At 40.4% G+C, this 16,945-nt stretch overlaps 1 protein-coding gene and 1 pseudogene across 1 annotated transcript; one reads left to right on the top strand and one right to left on the bottom strand.

Moving 5' to 3' along the window:
* Positions 1 to 497: 497 nt before the first annotated feature.
* Positions 498 to 7,283, top strand: LOC148869241 (T-complex protein 1 subunit beta pseudogene; annotated as a pseudogene).
* Positions 7,284 to 7,431: 148 nt separating this feature from the next.
* LOC148869240 (syntaxin-32-like) lies at positions 7,432 to 13,382 on the bottom strand. Its single transcript, XM_088974096.1, has 5 exons — positions 12,542 to 13,382; positions 9,273 to 9,523; positions 8,956 to 9,131; positions 8,479 to 8,673; positions 7,432 to 7,883 (listed from the first exon to the last, which is right to left on the bottom strand). The coding sequence occupies exons 1-5, from the start codon at positions 12,771 to 12,773 to the stop codon at positions 7,724 to 7,726; spliced, it is 1,014 nt and encodes a 337-aa protein (XP_088830222.1). The 5' UTR covers positions 12,774 to 13,382; the 3' UTR covers positions 7,432 to 7,723.
* Positions 13,383 to 16,945: the final 3,563 nt, after the last annotated feature.

The following is a 16,945-nucleotide window of genomic DNA, read 5'->3' as shown; positions in this document are numbered from 1 at the left end:
CCCTAGGTGCATTGGATTGGTACGCATTGAGGTCTTTGCTTGACTACTCAGTTGCTCTGCCACCAATTCCACCATCGCCCTCGAAGGCCATTATCATGGGAGGAATTGATCCTGGTGACGGATTGATAGATAACCCTAGTTGGAATTTTTGGTGTTGTTGAAGAGGTGGAGGAGGTAGTTGGGGTTGGGGAGGTGAGATCCTACTTCTACTGCCGTCGTGATTCTTGTTATGTTAGTAATAACAGTTCGCCCCCGATTGGGGCTTCCCCATCATCTCTTTCCGGTGGAAGTTCTTGTGACAGTCACGTGCGGCGCATTTTAGGGCATCTTGGGTCCCTTCCTCGCCACTCGGCATGAATTCGCCAATCTTTTGACCCTCCCCCTGACCCCTATTTACTCCCGACCCATTCAACCCATACACTCTCCCTTCCCGCCATAAATTGGAGCTGCCCAATAACTTTCCATTTCTAACCTATTAAAACTGTAGTTATAAATAATGCCTTCAACCGAAGCGCATAGAAATTGCTAAGATTTTGGTAGCAAACACTGCAATGAACATTGGCAAAGTAAAGATCTATGAGGCACATGTTCGTGTTGATTCTACGTCGCGGGTTGCACAGATTGAAGTGGTAGGAAAAGAGAAAATGAAAGAGAAGGTGCAGAAGATTATAGCGCATGGGATCAATTGCTCTGTGAATAGACGATTGATTTACAATTTCCCTGAGGAACTATTTGCAGATGTGGGAATTTTGGCGATTGAGCATGTTGATTTTGATGGAATTGAGCGTCTTGCTCTAGTGATTGGTGGTGAGATTGCATCGACCTTTGATAATCCAAAGTTGGTTAAGCTTGGGCACTGTAAGCTCGTTAAGGAAATCATGATTGGTGAAGACAAATTAATTCACTTTTCTGGGGTTGAAATGGGTCAAGCTTGCACCATAGTATTAAGAGGTGCTGATTTTCATGTGCTTGATGAGGCTAAAAGGTCTCTACATGATGCCCTGTGTGTACTCTCTCAAACTGCTGTTGACAGCAAAGTTTTACTTGGAGGAGGGTGGCACTTGAGATGGTGATGGCAAAGGAAATTGATGAATTGGCCCGTAGGACTCCAGGAAAGAAGTCTCATTCAATTGAGGCATTCTCGTGGGCCTTACAGGCCATCCCTACAACTATTGCAGATAATGCAGGTTTGGACAGTGCAGAATTGATTTCTCAGCTTCGTGCAGAGCATCACAAGGAGGGGTGTATTGCTGGAATCGACATCCTCTTAGGGGCAATAGGAGACATGGAGAAACTTGGAATCTCAGAATCATTCAAAGTCAAACAGGCTGTGCTACTTTCTGCAACTGAAGCTGTAGAGATGATACTCAGAGTTGATGAAATCATCACTTGTGCCCCACTGTCACGGGTGACTCCTTCATCGCGCCATCAAGCACCTACGGTGAGCCATCCGAGTGCCAGCCACGTGCTTTCATGGTGCCAACATGTGTGTCATGGGTGGGCTTTGCTTGTATTTTGTAAGGGGGACCGCCAATGGCGTAATTGTAATTACTTAGTATGCTTTTCCATTATTTTGATGTTTCATATTGTCACTCCCCCAAAAGCTTAACGTACTCTTTGAGGGGAGGTAGGTAGTCGAGTGAGCTCATAAGCGTGTAAAGGTTAAGCACGAGATCCCCTCGACACTGTACTGTGTGCTTGTGCTTACCACTGATTAATGCAATACAAGTAGCCTTTTGCTAATTCGTGTGCCTTCTTGTTGCCTTTCTGTGTGTGTTTGCTTTGTTTTGTAGGCTTACTCGCCCATTTCGAGTGCCGCACGGGGCTCCAAAGATTACCCCCGTGACAGTTGGTATCAGAGCAAGTTGGCCAGTTGCAGTCGCAGTTGGTTTTCAGCAGATTAGCCCAGAGCCAGTTGAAGCGGTCATTTCGACAAGCAGCATTTTGTGGGGTGCGGTCCCTAGTCACCTCCACCCAGGATTGAGCATAATTCATATCAGGCCTGGCAAGAGGCCATTTCATAGTTTGTGGCCCCATTCCAATGACAGTAAAACAGCTTCCCTTGCGGTTGCAGACGCTCTGGTTGTTGTCCTCATGCGGTGGCAGACGCGTGAGCCTTGATAGGAATGTGGGTACACTGCCCGAGCAGATTGTTAATCAGGCCTATCAAGAGGCCATTCAATGTTCGCATTCTCATTCCAATGACCCTAAAGCAGCTTCCCTTGCGGGTGCAGACGCATTGGTTGTTGTCCTCATGCGGGGGCAGATGCGTGGGCCTTGTTAGGAATGTGGTTACGCTAGCCGTTGGAGCATGGCGGCCCTACACTGGCAAAGTATTAGGTGGACATGCTCAGCTTTCAGGTTGAACACTTGCAGCAGCAGAAGCTTATCACAAGGCGAGTGCATGTTCGGCAACTCATGGGTAAAAATTGCCACACTCGCGTTCGAAGCGGTCAAGTCTCCTTGAGGCAGCAGCAGTGGGGCCCCCTCGGAGTGAAGATGTAGCCCGAGTCGACGAGGCGAAGCGTAGTTTCGAGGGCCCAGGAAAGCATAAGCCATTGCTAGGTTTGAGTAACCCGCACAGGGCGAGGTGAAGTCTGCAGGCCAGCATGGTGAAAGGGTACCCAGGTCATCGCCAACATGAGGAGTAGACCTATCAACGTGTTCGGTAGCATCACTGAAAAGCTACCAAGAAGACGGTTGAGCCTTGAGGTAAGATGATACATGGGGCGGACCTCCGCGAAGCACCACACACATTTCTTCGAGGGCCCTTCTTTCACAATTCAAAGGCATAGCCATTGCACGGTTTGAGTAACCTCGACACTAGGGTGAAGTCCAGGCAGGCCGGCATGGTGAAATGGTTCCGTCCCCATAAATGGACACCAATATAGGCAAGACTCGGGCTAGCCAGACGAGCCCTGGAACTGGCAAGGAAGTGGATGGCGCGGGACACAGACGCCCATTCACGAGGAAGACCCATTGTCGAGGACGACAATGGATTGAGTGGGGGAGCCTGTTACGGTTCAAAGCAGGCTTAGCCTTGCCTACGCTTGGCCGGCTTACGTTAGGGACATGCCCGTCATTTTCGCCTGTAAGACTTTTGGGAGAACTGATGTCATCTTCAGGCAGACCACCGAAAGCTTAACGTACTCTTTGAGGAGGGGTGGTCGACCTCCTTGGGTGCCTAACCTTGGCACTCCTAGACCATCATCCCCTTGCGGGGCGGCCCTGGTTAATGGATAGCATGGCTACCAGGGTTCCTCATGGGCGCACACTAGCTCATGGGGACTGTGTTGGACCGGCACTGCGCTGCCGACACTCAAGGGAGGCTTGGCACGCGGGCCTGGCTCAAGCATGTCCCTACACCTCGCCAGACCCTTGCCCAAGCTGATTGAGCTATCCCGTTGCCCCTAGCGCACGGGTGGGTTCCGGCCCAAGCGGTTGCCTATCATCATGGCACATAGGTGCCTGTCATCATCGGCATACAGGAGACCCTACACATCGGTGCCAAGTCACCTCATCGGCGCATGGTCGCCTTCCATGATGGTTGTCCCCCTTTAGCACGTAAGCGGCGCCTCCCATGGACCGGTCTGAGCCAGAAGAGTGCCCCGGCCATTGGACTTGAGGTCATGATCCAGTGCTACTGACTTTGGTGGAGCCATCCCATCGGGCAACTCCTAGTCTCTAAGTGCACAAAGGCTTGTCCTGGCCTGCCTTGGCTAGGACGCCGCACGGGTTTCTTCCGCTGTAGAATTACCCCCGTGACACCACGGTAAAGAGAAGACAGATTTTGGAGAATTGGGATTGAGAAAGAATGAGAGAGGATGGTGAGGGAGGGGATAAGAAGAGAAGATAGGGAAAACAATAGGTTAAATAGGTTTTAAGAGAAAAAGGGCAAAAAAAAGAAAATAAAAAAAGTTTAGTGAGGTAATTTGGTAATTTAACGCATTTCATTATCTGACTTAACGGTCAAAGGGGGTCTTTGTCTCACGATCAAAGTACAATAGGGTCTTTGTCGCAAAACAAAGTATAGGGGATTTTTGTCACAAACCCTATAATACGGGGGTTTTTTATAATTTACCCCTTTTTTTTGTTACTTTCATTTTTCTTGTTTTAACCAGCTGGAATGGAAATCCAATTCCGAGTGGGTGGGTCGGGAATGGCCATTCGGCCCATTCCCTCAAATAGGGGAATGCAATTCCACCCTGAATGGGAATCGGATTCCGATTCCATCCAACCAAACAGCTGGACCATTCCGTTTCAAGGCCTCTATTCCTGCGATCCAAACATACCCTCAGAAGAGATTTCTTGTGGAATGATCCTGAAGAGAAGAAGAAGTTCCATTTGGTGGCCTGGTCAGAGGTATGTAAGCCTAAGCAGAGAGGTGGTTTAGGCATCAAACCTATATCCCAAACAAATACAACCCTGCCCTCCAAATGGCTATGAAGATATGCTACGGAAAAGGATCATCTCCGGAAGATAGTAGTCATGAACAAATATGGGGAAGATTCATTGGGTTGGGAATCTGGAAGCTCCAATGAACCTTATGGCACAAGTGTTTGGAGAGGCATCATGCAGACTAGAGATATTTTCTTCAAACATATCTCCTTTATATGGAGTTCCCCTCTATTTTTGAGTTAACAACCAACAAAGAAGAAAGGGTAAGTGACTATCTTGAATATTCCAATGAGCATCCAATCTGGGTACCATTGGGAGTTTGTCTCCCTAATGGGCCTGTTGAATGTATTGGACAAAGCCAGGGCGAATCCTTTGGAGATGGAGAAAATCAGATGGAATAAAGAAAAGTTCGGTATTTTTACTGTGAAATCGATGTTGTCTTCCTTACTGTCAACGGAAGAACCAAATCCTCCTTGGACCTGGCTATGGAAAACTTCTACACCACAAAATTTTAGTTTGTCATGTGGGTTTCTCTAAAAGAAAAGATTCCTACCATGGATGTCTTGAGAAGAAATTGGTGAACCACCGTTGTCTGAGCGAGGCAGATAAGGAAACTGTGAATCATCTGCTAATTTTCTGCGGCTTCTCTTACAGAATATGGGTCCATGTTTTAAACTTGTTTGATCTAAGTTGGGTTACACCTCAGAATTTGAAGTCTTTGTTGGCCCATTGGCGAAATCAGGCTTTTTCTGAAAGAGGCGAAGTATTATGGAAAGCCTTACGGGCGAAGGTTTATTGGTGGTGCTTATGGAAAGAGAGAAACAACTGCATTTTTTAAGACAAGGCCAATTCCCCCACGAAAGCCTGTGTTAATGTGGATAAAACTTTGGTGCTTGTTGATATGGGATGAAAATTTTGGTTTGTAAGCGATAGCTTTTTGGCTATCACTTGCATGGCTGCTTGAGGAAATCTCTCCTTCTGTACTATTTTTCTATCTTTATATTATTAATATATTTCATCACTTCTCAAATACAAAAGCTGAAAAAAGTCTTATCAAACTCGGTGCAAATATCATTTTGTAATAAATGCCTACTTTGCGAAGAACTGGCATCGTTTTACAAATAAATGGCCAGACCGCCAGAGAACCAAATACGTCCTAGTTGGTGGGTCAGTGAATTAGTGGTGATAGGGTACACAAGCAAGCACATTAGTATTCATTACACAAAGAACCTGTGGTTCTGCAAGTTTGATACCGGGCCTCCTCAAAAGGAGGTCCGTCAAATAACCAACTGAACTATTAGGTCATCGGCATAACAGTGAAGAAGTGGCTGAACTAATTGACTTATTGCTTTATCTTCAATGGACAAGTTATTAATGAGGTTATAAATTTCTTCAACGGTTGAAACCTGAAAACCAAAGACTGATTGGTTACTATACCTTTCAATATTCTATCAAACAACTGAACATTTATCCAATAACATTCCTCCCTTTGGACAAATTATAGTTTGTGTGGTTGAAACCAAGTTTGATTTCACTCAATTAACAGCATTCTGTTTTTGGTCAAATATTCAATTTTTTTTTTATCAAGTGACATCCACCACACAAACAAACAATTGGATATTCATATTCCTTAAAGAATGACGAAGATATCAACCAAAACAGACGATGAAAGGATCCAATGGAGGTGGTCTTGGGTGAAAGATGTCTTTGAGATGCCATCCACTGATGTCACTTTCTGTATATGCTTGTTTCCTCAACGTGTCTATGGTGCAACATTTTACTTTGAGTTATAATAATTTTGTTAAGGATGCATTTGACGAAGTGGATGCAAACTGCAAAGGACAGAGGAGTGTTAGACGAGGTGGGTTTGAATAATCATGGGGAATCTTCTACTTGAGTTTAAAATATGGACCCTAAATTCAGTCTCGAGAATTACAAAATGGTGAGCCCAGTTGCTAACAAATCTTCCACATCATTCATGCATTTCGCTTCTCTTCCTCATTTATTCTTTATTAAGTGATATTTTAGGTGATAATTAATAATTGATGAAATGGGTTAAGTGCATTTCTTTTCTCTTTTTCGTTTTCTTTTCTCGAGTGTAGGCAACCAAAGGCCAATCACTTAACAAAGTTTGAGCAATCTCTCCTTCTCACGCATGCTTGATTTATAACTACAATATGCGAGTCATGTGTAAGTTTGCCGGTAGGAAAAGGTGAGGTGAGACAATTTATTAGATGCTAGTTGTACACATGCAAAAAAGATTAAAAAAAAAAGTTGTAAACCTCAATGTTGGCGTAATTAACCAAAACACACTCGAAGTTCATACCAGTCTGCAGTTTTAATTCCAGCCACAGCAATCTGGCCAGGGATCCACTTCAACCAAGGCCAAGACATCATCGCCCACACGTCCACAGTTACACATCTTTAATCCATATCAGCTTCAGCTCCATGTCTCCATCCCTGATTCAATTGCCTCAAAGGAAGAGCTTCGACGCGATTTTTGGTGAAAAGCATGGATACAGATGAATTATTGGTGAATCGGCAGTAATTAGATCTTCGAAATGTATTCGAGATCCGACTCAACCAATTAGTGATGTGAAACTGAACATTTTATCATTCAATGCGGATCAATGGACAATTTTGAAACAAAAGAGGAAGCATGGAAATTTTGATTCGGAAAACAAGAAATGTGAAATGGATTTGAAGAGAATCATCGCCCCTGATCACAACCACATGGTTCCATTAGGGGAGATCCATTTCCTTTGAGGGTCACACACAGTTGATAGTAATGCATGTAAGATCTTGTAATCCTGGTTTATTCACAGAGATCCCGAGTAAAGAAAGCCATAGAAGCAGCTCCATGGATTCAAGCAAGGCAACACTAACAGAGCAGGCCATTCTCCAGATTTTTATGCTCTAAATTTGTCTCAGAAACAGAGTGGGAATGTAAAATGAAAATGGAGGCGGATGGAAGTCTTCACAGTCAATTTTGAGATAAATTTTTCTAGCAGCAATTTACTGGGAAGATTAAAGTGAACAAAGAATAAACTTCTTATTATATGCATAAACAGCTTATACATGAGTGCTTACTCGAAGAAAGTACAACAATAACAACGCCGTTCGAATATAATTTTTCGAATAGAATACTGGACAGAACTGTAACTATATATATACTTGCCAGGAGCTATAGAATTATCCAAGAAAACAAAAGAAAATGGTAAAGAGAAGAAAAAGGAACCAAAATGCAACAAAAGAATAAAAGACTCTCCTGTGAAAAGACACTCTCCATTTCTTTCTATTTCTTTTAGTTATTGCTGATGTACTTCTATGCCACAAAAAATAGGAAAATCATTAGGAATACAATCAATACAAAAAATATCTTGATCATCAGCCATCGGTTGGATGAAATACTGTTAAGGTACTTCAGTAGTTGTCCTTGTGCCCCTTCCACGTTTGCCAGTGTATCATCCATGTTCTCATCGATCCTGTCAAGACGGGTGAGAGTTGAGTTGAGCTCATACTGGTAGAGGCTGAAAAACTATTTACAGATCTTTTGTCATAGATTATGAATCACAGATTCTATACTATGATTTCACAAGAATTTTTTTAGCAAAGTTTCACAATCAAATTCACCAAAGCATGCTTGTGGGTTGTCTACTACCAAGCGATGGGTAGGACCATGCACCTAGAGATAGTTGATATCAAATCAAAAGTTGATTTGATTGGGCATCAATAGATAGTTCCTCCTAATGATCATTAAAAAAGTAGATGGATAATTCTATCTTCCCTTACACAGAAGTTTTCAAAAGTAACATGATAATCAATAGCAAAGCAAAATCAGAGTGACAGTTGTTATTATATATAGGGGCAGACAAAAAGAATGCATACGAAACTACCACTACCAGCACTCTATGTAAGAACACTGAACAGTCGATAGAATGAGCATACCCAATGACAATGTCAAACAAGGCTGAGTGACAGATTAAGAGGGACGATACTAGAAATGAACACATTGAAAGGAATTTATGAGTTTTGGTTTAGTCATGAGCAACAAAGATCAGTTGAAGGTAAAAGTAAAACCTGATTGCAAGCTCTCCTTGCTGAGAAACCATGGTGGCTAGCTGGGTAAAGATGTTGCTCAGCTCATGAATAGTTGACTCCACATTTTGAAGGGCTTCGGCCCTGCTCTGCATGTAACTATCTTGTAATGGAACCATCTGCTGCTGTTGCTGATTCTGCTGTAGCAATGGCTGGGTCTCCCCATCTGACTGCTTCCTGATAAGATGGTAAAAAAGGAGAACAATTTCAATAAGCCAAAAGCTTCAGTGATCATCCAGTAAATTTCCATGTTTGCAGCAAGCCAGACCAAGTGCAGCAGCACTCATTAATATATCATATACTACCCAATGAAGCAGAACTTCTGAAAACAGTTGATAGGAAAATCTTCAAAAATCCTTCCCACTTTGATAGATTTTCCCTCTGTATGAACGGAGTAACCATTTTTCCCATTACTATGGCATTGTCACTTGCAAATCAGGGAATAAAACTTGTTTTTACCTGGGAAATAACTGGGATGAAGAAGTTGACCCATTTGCCCATGGAGGAGGAGGAGCGGTTGAGGCACTAGCAGCAGCTCTAGAAGCAAGTGGACGCTGCCGAACAAAAGGATTTGATGCATCCTTTGAAGCACCAGAAGAAAACAACTGCCTTCTGTTTTCGTGGACCTTCATGTTCTGCATAAACCCAACAATATCAAACTGGTAAATACAAAAGTAACTGAAATAATTGAAGCATCACTGATGAATGAAAAGTCCCAATAGGAAGGCAACTTGGCTGGTTAGGCAGACTACAGTTTGCAACAACATTCAGCTTACCTCTGTCCGCATGGTAAGGACTTCCTTGAACTCCTTTGTGGTGCTCATCAAACGGTTCTTCAGGTTATCCACAACTGTGGTTGAGTGACTGGTGGTATCAGTTGAGATGTTCCCACTTTCATTTTGGGAATTGCAGATAAGCTGCAGATCCACTACTGCTGAATTGAGTGCAGTAATGTCCTGTTTGATAACAGCTGTTAACTCTTGAATCTCCAGTGTTGGATCATCAAACACTGATGTCTTTTTTGCCACTGAAAGGGAAAAAAAAAAAAAGAAAAGACACTTCAACCTCAAATATTCAATAAACAATGAATAAACAACCAAAACCTGTGACCAAATAAACATTCAGCCAAATAAAATAGGTAAATGTTCTGAAAACAATCATTTATGGGATATCTAAATCACACCATCAATTCAATAAGCATGAAGATCCATGTCAACATCTGTAAATAAATGCCAATGTGCATGAATGCATGCAATTCAAAGGCACATGCATACACACACATGTGCACAGAGAGAGAGAGAGAGAGAGAGAGAGAGAGATTTGCCAAAGCTGGCAAGCTCATTAATTATGCCAACAAACTGTTACAAACTGAAAACAAGATAAAAAAAAAAAAAAAAATCCAAGGAATGCCCCCATTGAAAAAGGAAGCCTGTCAAATAAAAAGCTTAAAACAACCAAATAGGGCTGCATCTCTGATTCATCAGATTTGGTCATGCCAATGAGAAAGGAGCATAATTTCAAAACAGAAATTTAGTACAGCTACCCAGTGGCAACTGAAGCTAGGTTATGGTGCAAATGTGGATGCAAGGAGATAAACCATGGAACAAATCAAGTTTCTTTGCACTTTTACAGTATTGCATTTATGGTAGTTTTGTAATTTTTAAATGATTCGGGTTTTGGTAAATTTATTTTATAGTGCATTAGTGTCTTAGGAATATGGAAAACTGTTTTGAAGGACAAGATTTAGTGTAAGGAATCTTATTAGAGGGTTTTTAGGATTTTGAAAAGGTGAAGATGCAATCATGAAACTTCTCTTTTAGTTTACTTTAGGGGCCAAAACTTGTCCATTTTACATGTTTTTGTTGTCATGGATATTTTTTTCTTTTCTTTTTTTGATCAGCTGCTGTCACAAGACAAGTTACTTTATTACCTGTCCAATGAGACCAAGATCTTATAAATATGACATGTTTTAATAGAGTTTCTTAGTTGGGTTAATTCAACATGTCTTTTAAATCCAACCTATCCAGTAAATCCTAGTCTTTTTTTTTTGATAAATCCGGTAAATCCTAGCCTTTGGCCAACTAGGATTTGTCCTATTCCCATTTAGAGTCTTGGTAGTGTTTCTTAGTTGGTTTTAAAATTGAAAACAAGGGAAAAAAAACTGACCAACCTTCACATCTTTGCCTATAAAGTATGACTAGGCCAGTTCTTTTTGACATCAAATAATAAAGTATGATTTATTCACTTCTAACACTCAAGTGATTCTGACTTTCTTGATGGTCTTGGTTCCTCCAAGAATCTATTAAGTGCTAATTCCTAATTGTACCCAGTGTTTTAAAAGCGCACGGCACAAAAAAGGCGCAGGGGTCAATTTGCGCCTTTGGCGCAAGGCGAGGCACGCGCCTTTTTAAGCAAGGCGTAAAAATTAAAAGAAAAATCTAAAATAAAAAAAATATGTCAAAATTTTCAAAAAATGCAAAAAAAATATTAAACATAATATTAATAAAAATATAACTTAAGTTTTAAAATAAATGTTTTAAAAAACCTATTATCTAAAATTAAAATGCATAAACATAACACGTAAAGCATATTCAAATGAGAATTTAAAAATAAAATCAAACATATAAAACATTTTCAAGCATATAAAACCCACAATCTCTTTTTTTCTCAATTACATTACTTCAAGTGGCTAATGTGACATATTACATTCCTGATTCTATGAGCTACTTTTGTGCCACGCCCCTCGAGGCAAGCCCAGACAAGTCCATGTTAAGGTCTTAAATTCTTAGTTTTCACACAAAAAATAATGATTTTATAGTTTTAATTGCTTTTAAAGAAGATATTTTATTAGGATGAATAAATGAACAACATTGCCAAATATAGGGTTCTCGATTGTACCTCTAAGTGCTAACTCTTAGAGGATCCTAGTTGCCAATTCTTAGGTTATTTTTGCATTCTGTTTCTTATTTTGCAGAGTCCATCTTGTTATAGCAGTTGATCCTGCATCGTGCTGAAATCAACACATTTTCAAGATTCTTCATAATGCTAGGAGCCCTACTTGTGCCAGATTCAGAGACATAACCACAACAATGCAACATGGCCTAAAAATCAAGGGAAAGCACATGAAATTACTATTTCCAACACAAGCTTCAAGAAGTCTCAAACTAACAGTACTATTTTAATAAAAATCTACCTAGTTGAACTCCAATGAAGAGAAAAAAAAAGCTGTGAGTAGCTCTTAAACTAGTATAGAAGGTGACAGTAATCCTCATGGTATTATAATATTAAAGATGTTATTAGCAAAACTAAAAATCTAGAACCCTGGCATAAATCAATTTCAAAGTTTAAATCCTAAGTGTTCTTTATACTTTATCTTGCTGGAGAGGATCTTCCATCCAATAGCCGTATGGAAGTATTTACAGTAATACTTTCCAAGACATACCATCTTGGATTTGCTTTGTGGACATTAACATATGTTATAGGAAAGAATCTGTCGAGATCAAATCTACCAAAAGCCACATGACATACGAACAGTAATCCAATGTTCATCACTAACAAACTATATGTGACAGTTCCCTGTCCCTAACCCCACTCCTCAATGACGTGCAGGCAGCAGTACCATAAATTAGTAAATGATAACTATAGTACTCTCATAAAACCAATTCGGGTGGCAAAAACCATGCAATGATTCGCAGACATAATAGTTAGCCGCTTCTTATAAATGTTAATATTAGTACGACATTCATGAAAGCTTACTGCTTACATGTCCTCGGTACTCCATTATAACAATTAACAAGTTTTCTGCATCCTGTGCTTAGCGCACTCTTATGGAAGAGAGCAAAAAAGAACATGTTGAAGAAAATGCAAAAACAAGAATAAACATCTATATTGTTTCCCACAATTAGTTCCATATGCTGAGATTATAACCAGAAAAGAAAGAAAAAAAAAAGAAATTCCATTCCATAGCAGTTATTTCTAATTGAGAGAACTATGCAAATAAAGAATGGATGAATAAATGTTACTGTTTTGGCAATTCCATGCTTACATTTCGCAAGCTTTGCAAGCTTTTGTGATGTCTGATGGATCCCATAACCAATTTTTGAAGCCCTCTTGTTAAACTCCGACTGAATAGAGACCGCAGATCGCGATCCCTCTTGTTTCGAGCTACTACTGGGTACACTTGGCGCTGATGAAAACGACTTCTTTAGCTTCTCCGCTACAGTGAGAAACTCTTGTGTACGATCCCTATATGAGGATTGCGCCGATTTGACAGCCATTTTGAACGAAACCGTGAAATTTGCTAAAATCCACCTTCGACCAGGATAATATCGCCAAAATCACCTCAAAATTCTCCTTGTAAGGTTTCAATCGACGGAAAACACCTCCAGATCATGAATAGGTAGGCAATAAAAGCAGGATCCGGAATTCTAAACCGCAGATGAACTTTCTCCAAACGAAATGCAAAGAAATTAAATGGAAATCTCACAAGTAAGTAATAGAATTTGTGATCTCGAGCAATGAAACCCTAGATCTGGTCCGAGATCTCTGTGCATGATGATTTGCCGCAGCCTTGGGCTTCCGATTCGAACAGCTTCCTGAAATAAGAGAGATGAAACTGAGAATATTTGCAGATGCCCCGCAGGAGAATCGGAACAGCCGGAAGCGAAGAAAGGAAACCCGTTTTCGTCGTTTTGACTCTTAGCTCCCAAGTACGTGAGAGCCTCAATTGTAGTTACTATGATGATATTCGATGCGAGACATTGTATTAGAATAGGATGAGAATCGAGTACGTCGGATCTGGATCCATCTTGGTTCTGGTATCGGAAAACGGCATCGACGAGGCGACGAGAGGGGTTAGCAAGTTTGATAGCCCTTCGGTTTTGAACGAGGACAGGATGACATCTGGTGCCGCACATCAAATGATTGGGGGCAAATTTGTCATTTTGACTCCCGCATATTTTTTGGGTTAAGAGTCGCCTCGAGTCGGTGGCGGGAAGAGGGGGCTGGCCTGATAAATTTTCACGCGTGTGATATCACATTTGCGAAATGGATCGGGTCTTGGGCAGCAGTCCGGATGCTCCTCACATGAACCTTACAACACGTCCCGCTTTACATCGATAACATCTGTCGTAGTTTGTGTGTTATTCTTGGAAACACGTAAGAAGCAATCCAAGTTCCTTCCGGTTCTCAGGTTGAAAAGCGAATCGAACCGACCAGTATATATAATATTTATATTTATTATATAATATTATGAAAATCAAATAACCGAAAAATCAATGAACTAAACCGATGATTAGTTGAACCAATCAATCGGTTAATCGATCAGCTTCGGTTTTGTTATCGGTTTTCGAAAAACCAATATTATTGGTTCGGTTTAGAAAAAAAGCCTATAATTTGGTTAATTAGATAGTGAGCACCCCTATTATAAACTCAAGGCTTATAGTATTAATACATCCTAATAGTGCAAAGGATTGTATGGTACAAAGTATCAATATACGTCTGATATGGGGTGTATCATATCGTATCTTTTGAAAAACATACTAAAAGTTTCCTAAAAAATTAAAATGTAAAAAAAAATTAAAAAAATAAAGTTTTGGCCATTTTTAAGTACCGATACGATACACTATACTTTGAACATTGTTTATACCACACCTCTTTTTCTTAATTGTTATTTTAATAGGAATAAGGGTAGATTTAAGCATGAATTTCTATAGACAATTCATTCAATCCAAGTTAATTCATAAATCCGCACCACCAACAAAGAAGAGTGAAGTTTTATCAAATAGAAACTTATGGAGGAAGATGCTATCAAAATCAACTTCGACTGTTAGACGCCTCGAGAAAGTCGAAATGGGCAGTGCATTAGGGAACGAATCTAATAGGCACAATAAAGTAAGGAGGTGTTTGATAAATTTGAAATTTCATATCTAAAAAGTTAAAAAGATATTTTTTGTATCTAAAGTCTAAAAAGAAGCATAGGTGCTTTTCTACTTTTTAAAGGTTTTGAATATATAAGTTTGTTTGTATTCGATCAACCCTTTACCATATGAAATTCATTGATTTTACTATTTTACCCCTATAATATACTATTTGGAAATGTTGAATTCAATTTGCATTATCTCATAAAAAATAATTTTTAACCTCAAAATAATATTGAAACAATATAAATAAAAAATAAAAATTACTAATTAATAAATGAAATGATTAAAATTAAAAATAATTAATGACTATAAAAATCTTAAAATAATTTTAATTAATAATTAATAATTTACACAAATAAAAATTAATGAGAATTTAAAAAATTAATGGTTAATAAAAATAATTAATAATTAATGTTTAATAAAAATATTAAAATAATTAATAATTAGTAAAAATAATTTTTAAATAATAATCAGTAAAAATAATTTTTAATTAATAATAATATTTACTACTCACTGAACCATCGCTGCAAGTTGCGGCGGCGGTGGCGGTGGGGAGAAGATGGGAGGGAGGGAGGGAGAGAGAGAGAGAGAGAGAGAGAGAGAGAGAGAGAGAAGGAACCGTCGTCGTTGCAACTTGCAGCGGCAGTGGTGGGAAGACATGGGAGGGAGGGAGAGCAAGCGAGCAAGTGCGCGAGAGAGAGAGAGAGAGAGAGAGAGAGAGAGAGAGAGAGGAACCATCGCTGCTGCAACTTGCACCAGGCAGTGGCGGGAATACAAGAGAGAGAGACAAAGAGAGTGCAGCAACGGTGGTTGCAGTGGAGCTTCGTTAGGTTACAGTGAGGGTTCGATTCGAGTTATATGAAGGACAAAACAGTGATATTAAATTTTTTTAGGGCACTTATGTCTTTTACACATCTCTAAATTATGTCTTACCGCATTAAGTAGCTGCTCCACCTCTTAGAAACTAAGATTTGAAATCCAATTTCAGATCTATAATAATAAGAGGGCATACCAAACGAAGGTGGCATTTGAAAAACAACGCTTTCAGATTCAGACATCTGAAAAGTGCAATCAAATGCCACCTAAGCACGTTAAATGAGCACTTGATAAATATTTTGACAACTTTGACCATTCGACGCATCAATAAAGTCAAATGGGCAATGAGTACAGACACGATCTAGTAACCACGTTAAATGAGCACTTGATAAATATTTTGACAACTGTCAAAAATGGATATTAATATTTTTCAAGCATACGCTAGGGTATTTTAAATTACAGTGTCAAATTTTTTTTTTCTAAATACTCATTTATCGTGCTTACAACGTTGTGCCTACCTGATCCCGACTGTGTGCGTTACGAGAGTCATCACAAGAAGACTAGTGTTTGCGCTATTAATGAGGGGAAGGCTTGGGCAGCTCATAAAGCGCATCGGGTGGCTGCTAGGTTCAGGAGGAGAAAGGCTATTATCAAAGGTGATTTCAATTTCCAATCAAGTTAGTTATCAATGGGCTCAAAGGAATTTAGACGTCACTGTACAATATTGAATCTATCCAAGATGGTTGCTATTAGGTATGTAGGAGGTTTTTGCTTATTCTAACTTCTTGTCATATCCTACGTGAAGTCAAGGTTTTAAAAATTGAACCGGAAACGGAATCGCTTTGGCAATTGGTTTTCAGGTCAGTGGTTCAATCGTTTAGATCAAACGGTTTAAACACTTTAACAGGTGATACGTCATTTTACTCATTATACTGAAATATTAGGGTAAGATGCATACAAATACAATGAAAAAGAAGGTTTGAGAATGAGGGTGAGGAAGTTGTCGGCTGGGAGAGTTTAAAAAAGAAAGAAGACTGGAAAGAAGGAGGAGGAGGAGGAGGTCACTTGCAGTGGCAGCGATGCTGACGGCAACCTAAGGCAACGGTGATGACAAACTACAGTGGCAATGGCGGCAACGAACAAAAACAGCAATGGCAGTGGCGAACTACATGTCCTCTTCATGAGAACAGAGGAAAAAATCAACCAAAGAACCGAAGGTGGGGTCGAGAAAACAAAAAGGGAAGGTGAGCCCTCCAACCCAGGCGACAGAAGAAGCCAGGCCTGAGAGGCGAAGCCAAGCCAGCCGTCCCGAGCTCCCTTAGCAGTTCTAACGGATTACACGTCGTTGAACACAAGGCGGACCGAGATCTTGATGACGATCAAGGATGCCCCTACGTAAAGTGGCCACCTCGCCTAAAGAGTAATCCAAACGAGAGAAATAAAAATCTATACTATAGTTTTCATAGAGATCACGGTCATAGTACCGAACAATGTAATAATCTTCGAGACGAGATAGAGGGACTCATCCATCACGGATACTTGAGAAATTTTGTACAACATAATGACAATAATAATAAAGCAGGTTGGTAAGGGGAGCATGGAAAGGATGCCCCCGAGTCCAGCAGCAGACCGGCCGAAGCCTTGTAGCGACCGCCTCCAAAAGAGAGGCCAGTTCGGGGAACCATCCATGTAATAGTAGGAGGTTCGGTGGT

The sequence above is a fragment of the Nelumbo lutea genome, chromosome 2 (assembly GCF_056320005.1).
Source record: "Nelumbo lutea isolate HS-2025 chromosome 2, American lotus-T2T, whole genome shotgun sequence".
Lineage (NCBI taxonomy): Eukaryota > Viridiplantae > Streptophyta > Magnoliopsida > Proteales > Nelumbonaceae > Nelumbo > Nelumbo lutea.
This window is presented reverse-complemented; position numbering and strand designations above follow the sequence as displayed.

Bases quoted from the DNA above. Each gene is read 5' to 3' on its own strand.
- LOC148869240 (XM_088974096.1), bottom strand. From the start codon at position 12,773: ATGGCTGTCAAATCGGCGCAATCCTCATATAGGGATCGTACACAAGAG. The intron at 9,524-12,541 runs GTAAGCATGGAA...TTTCCCTTTCAG, and splicing joins GCTTGCAAAGCTTGCGAAAT to TGGCAAAAAAGACATCAGTG. The intron at 9,132-9,272 runs GTAAGCTGAATG...GGGTTTATGCAG, and splicing joins TCCTTACCATGCGGACAGAG to AACATGAAGGTCCACGAAAA.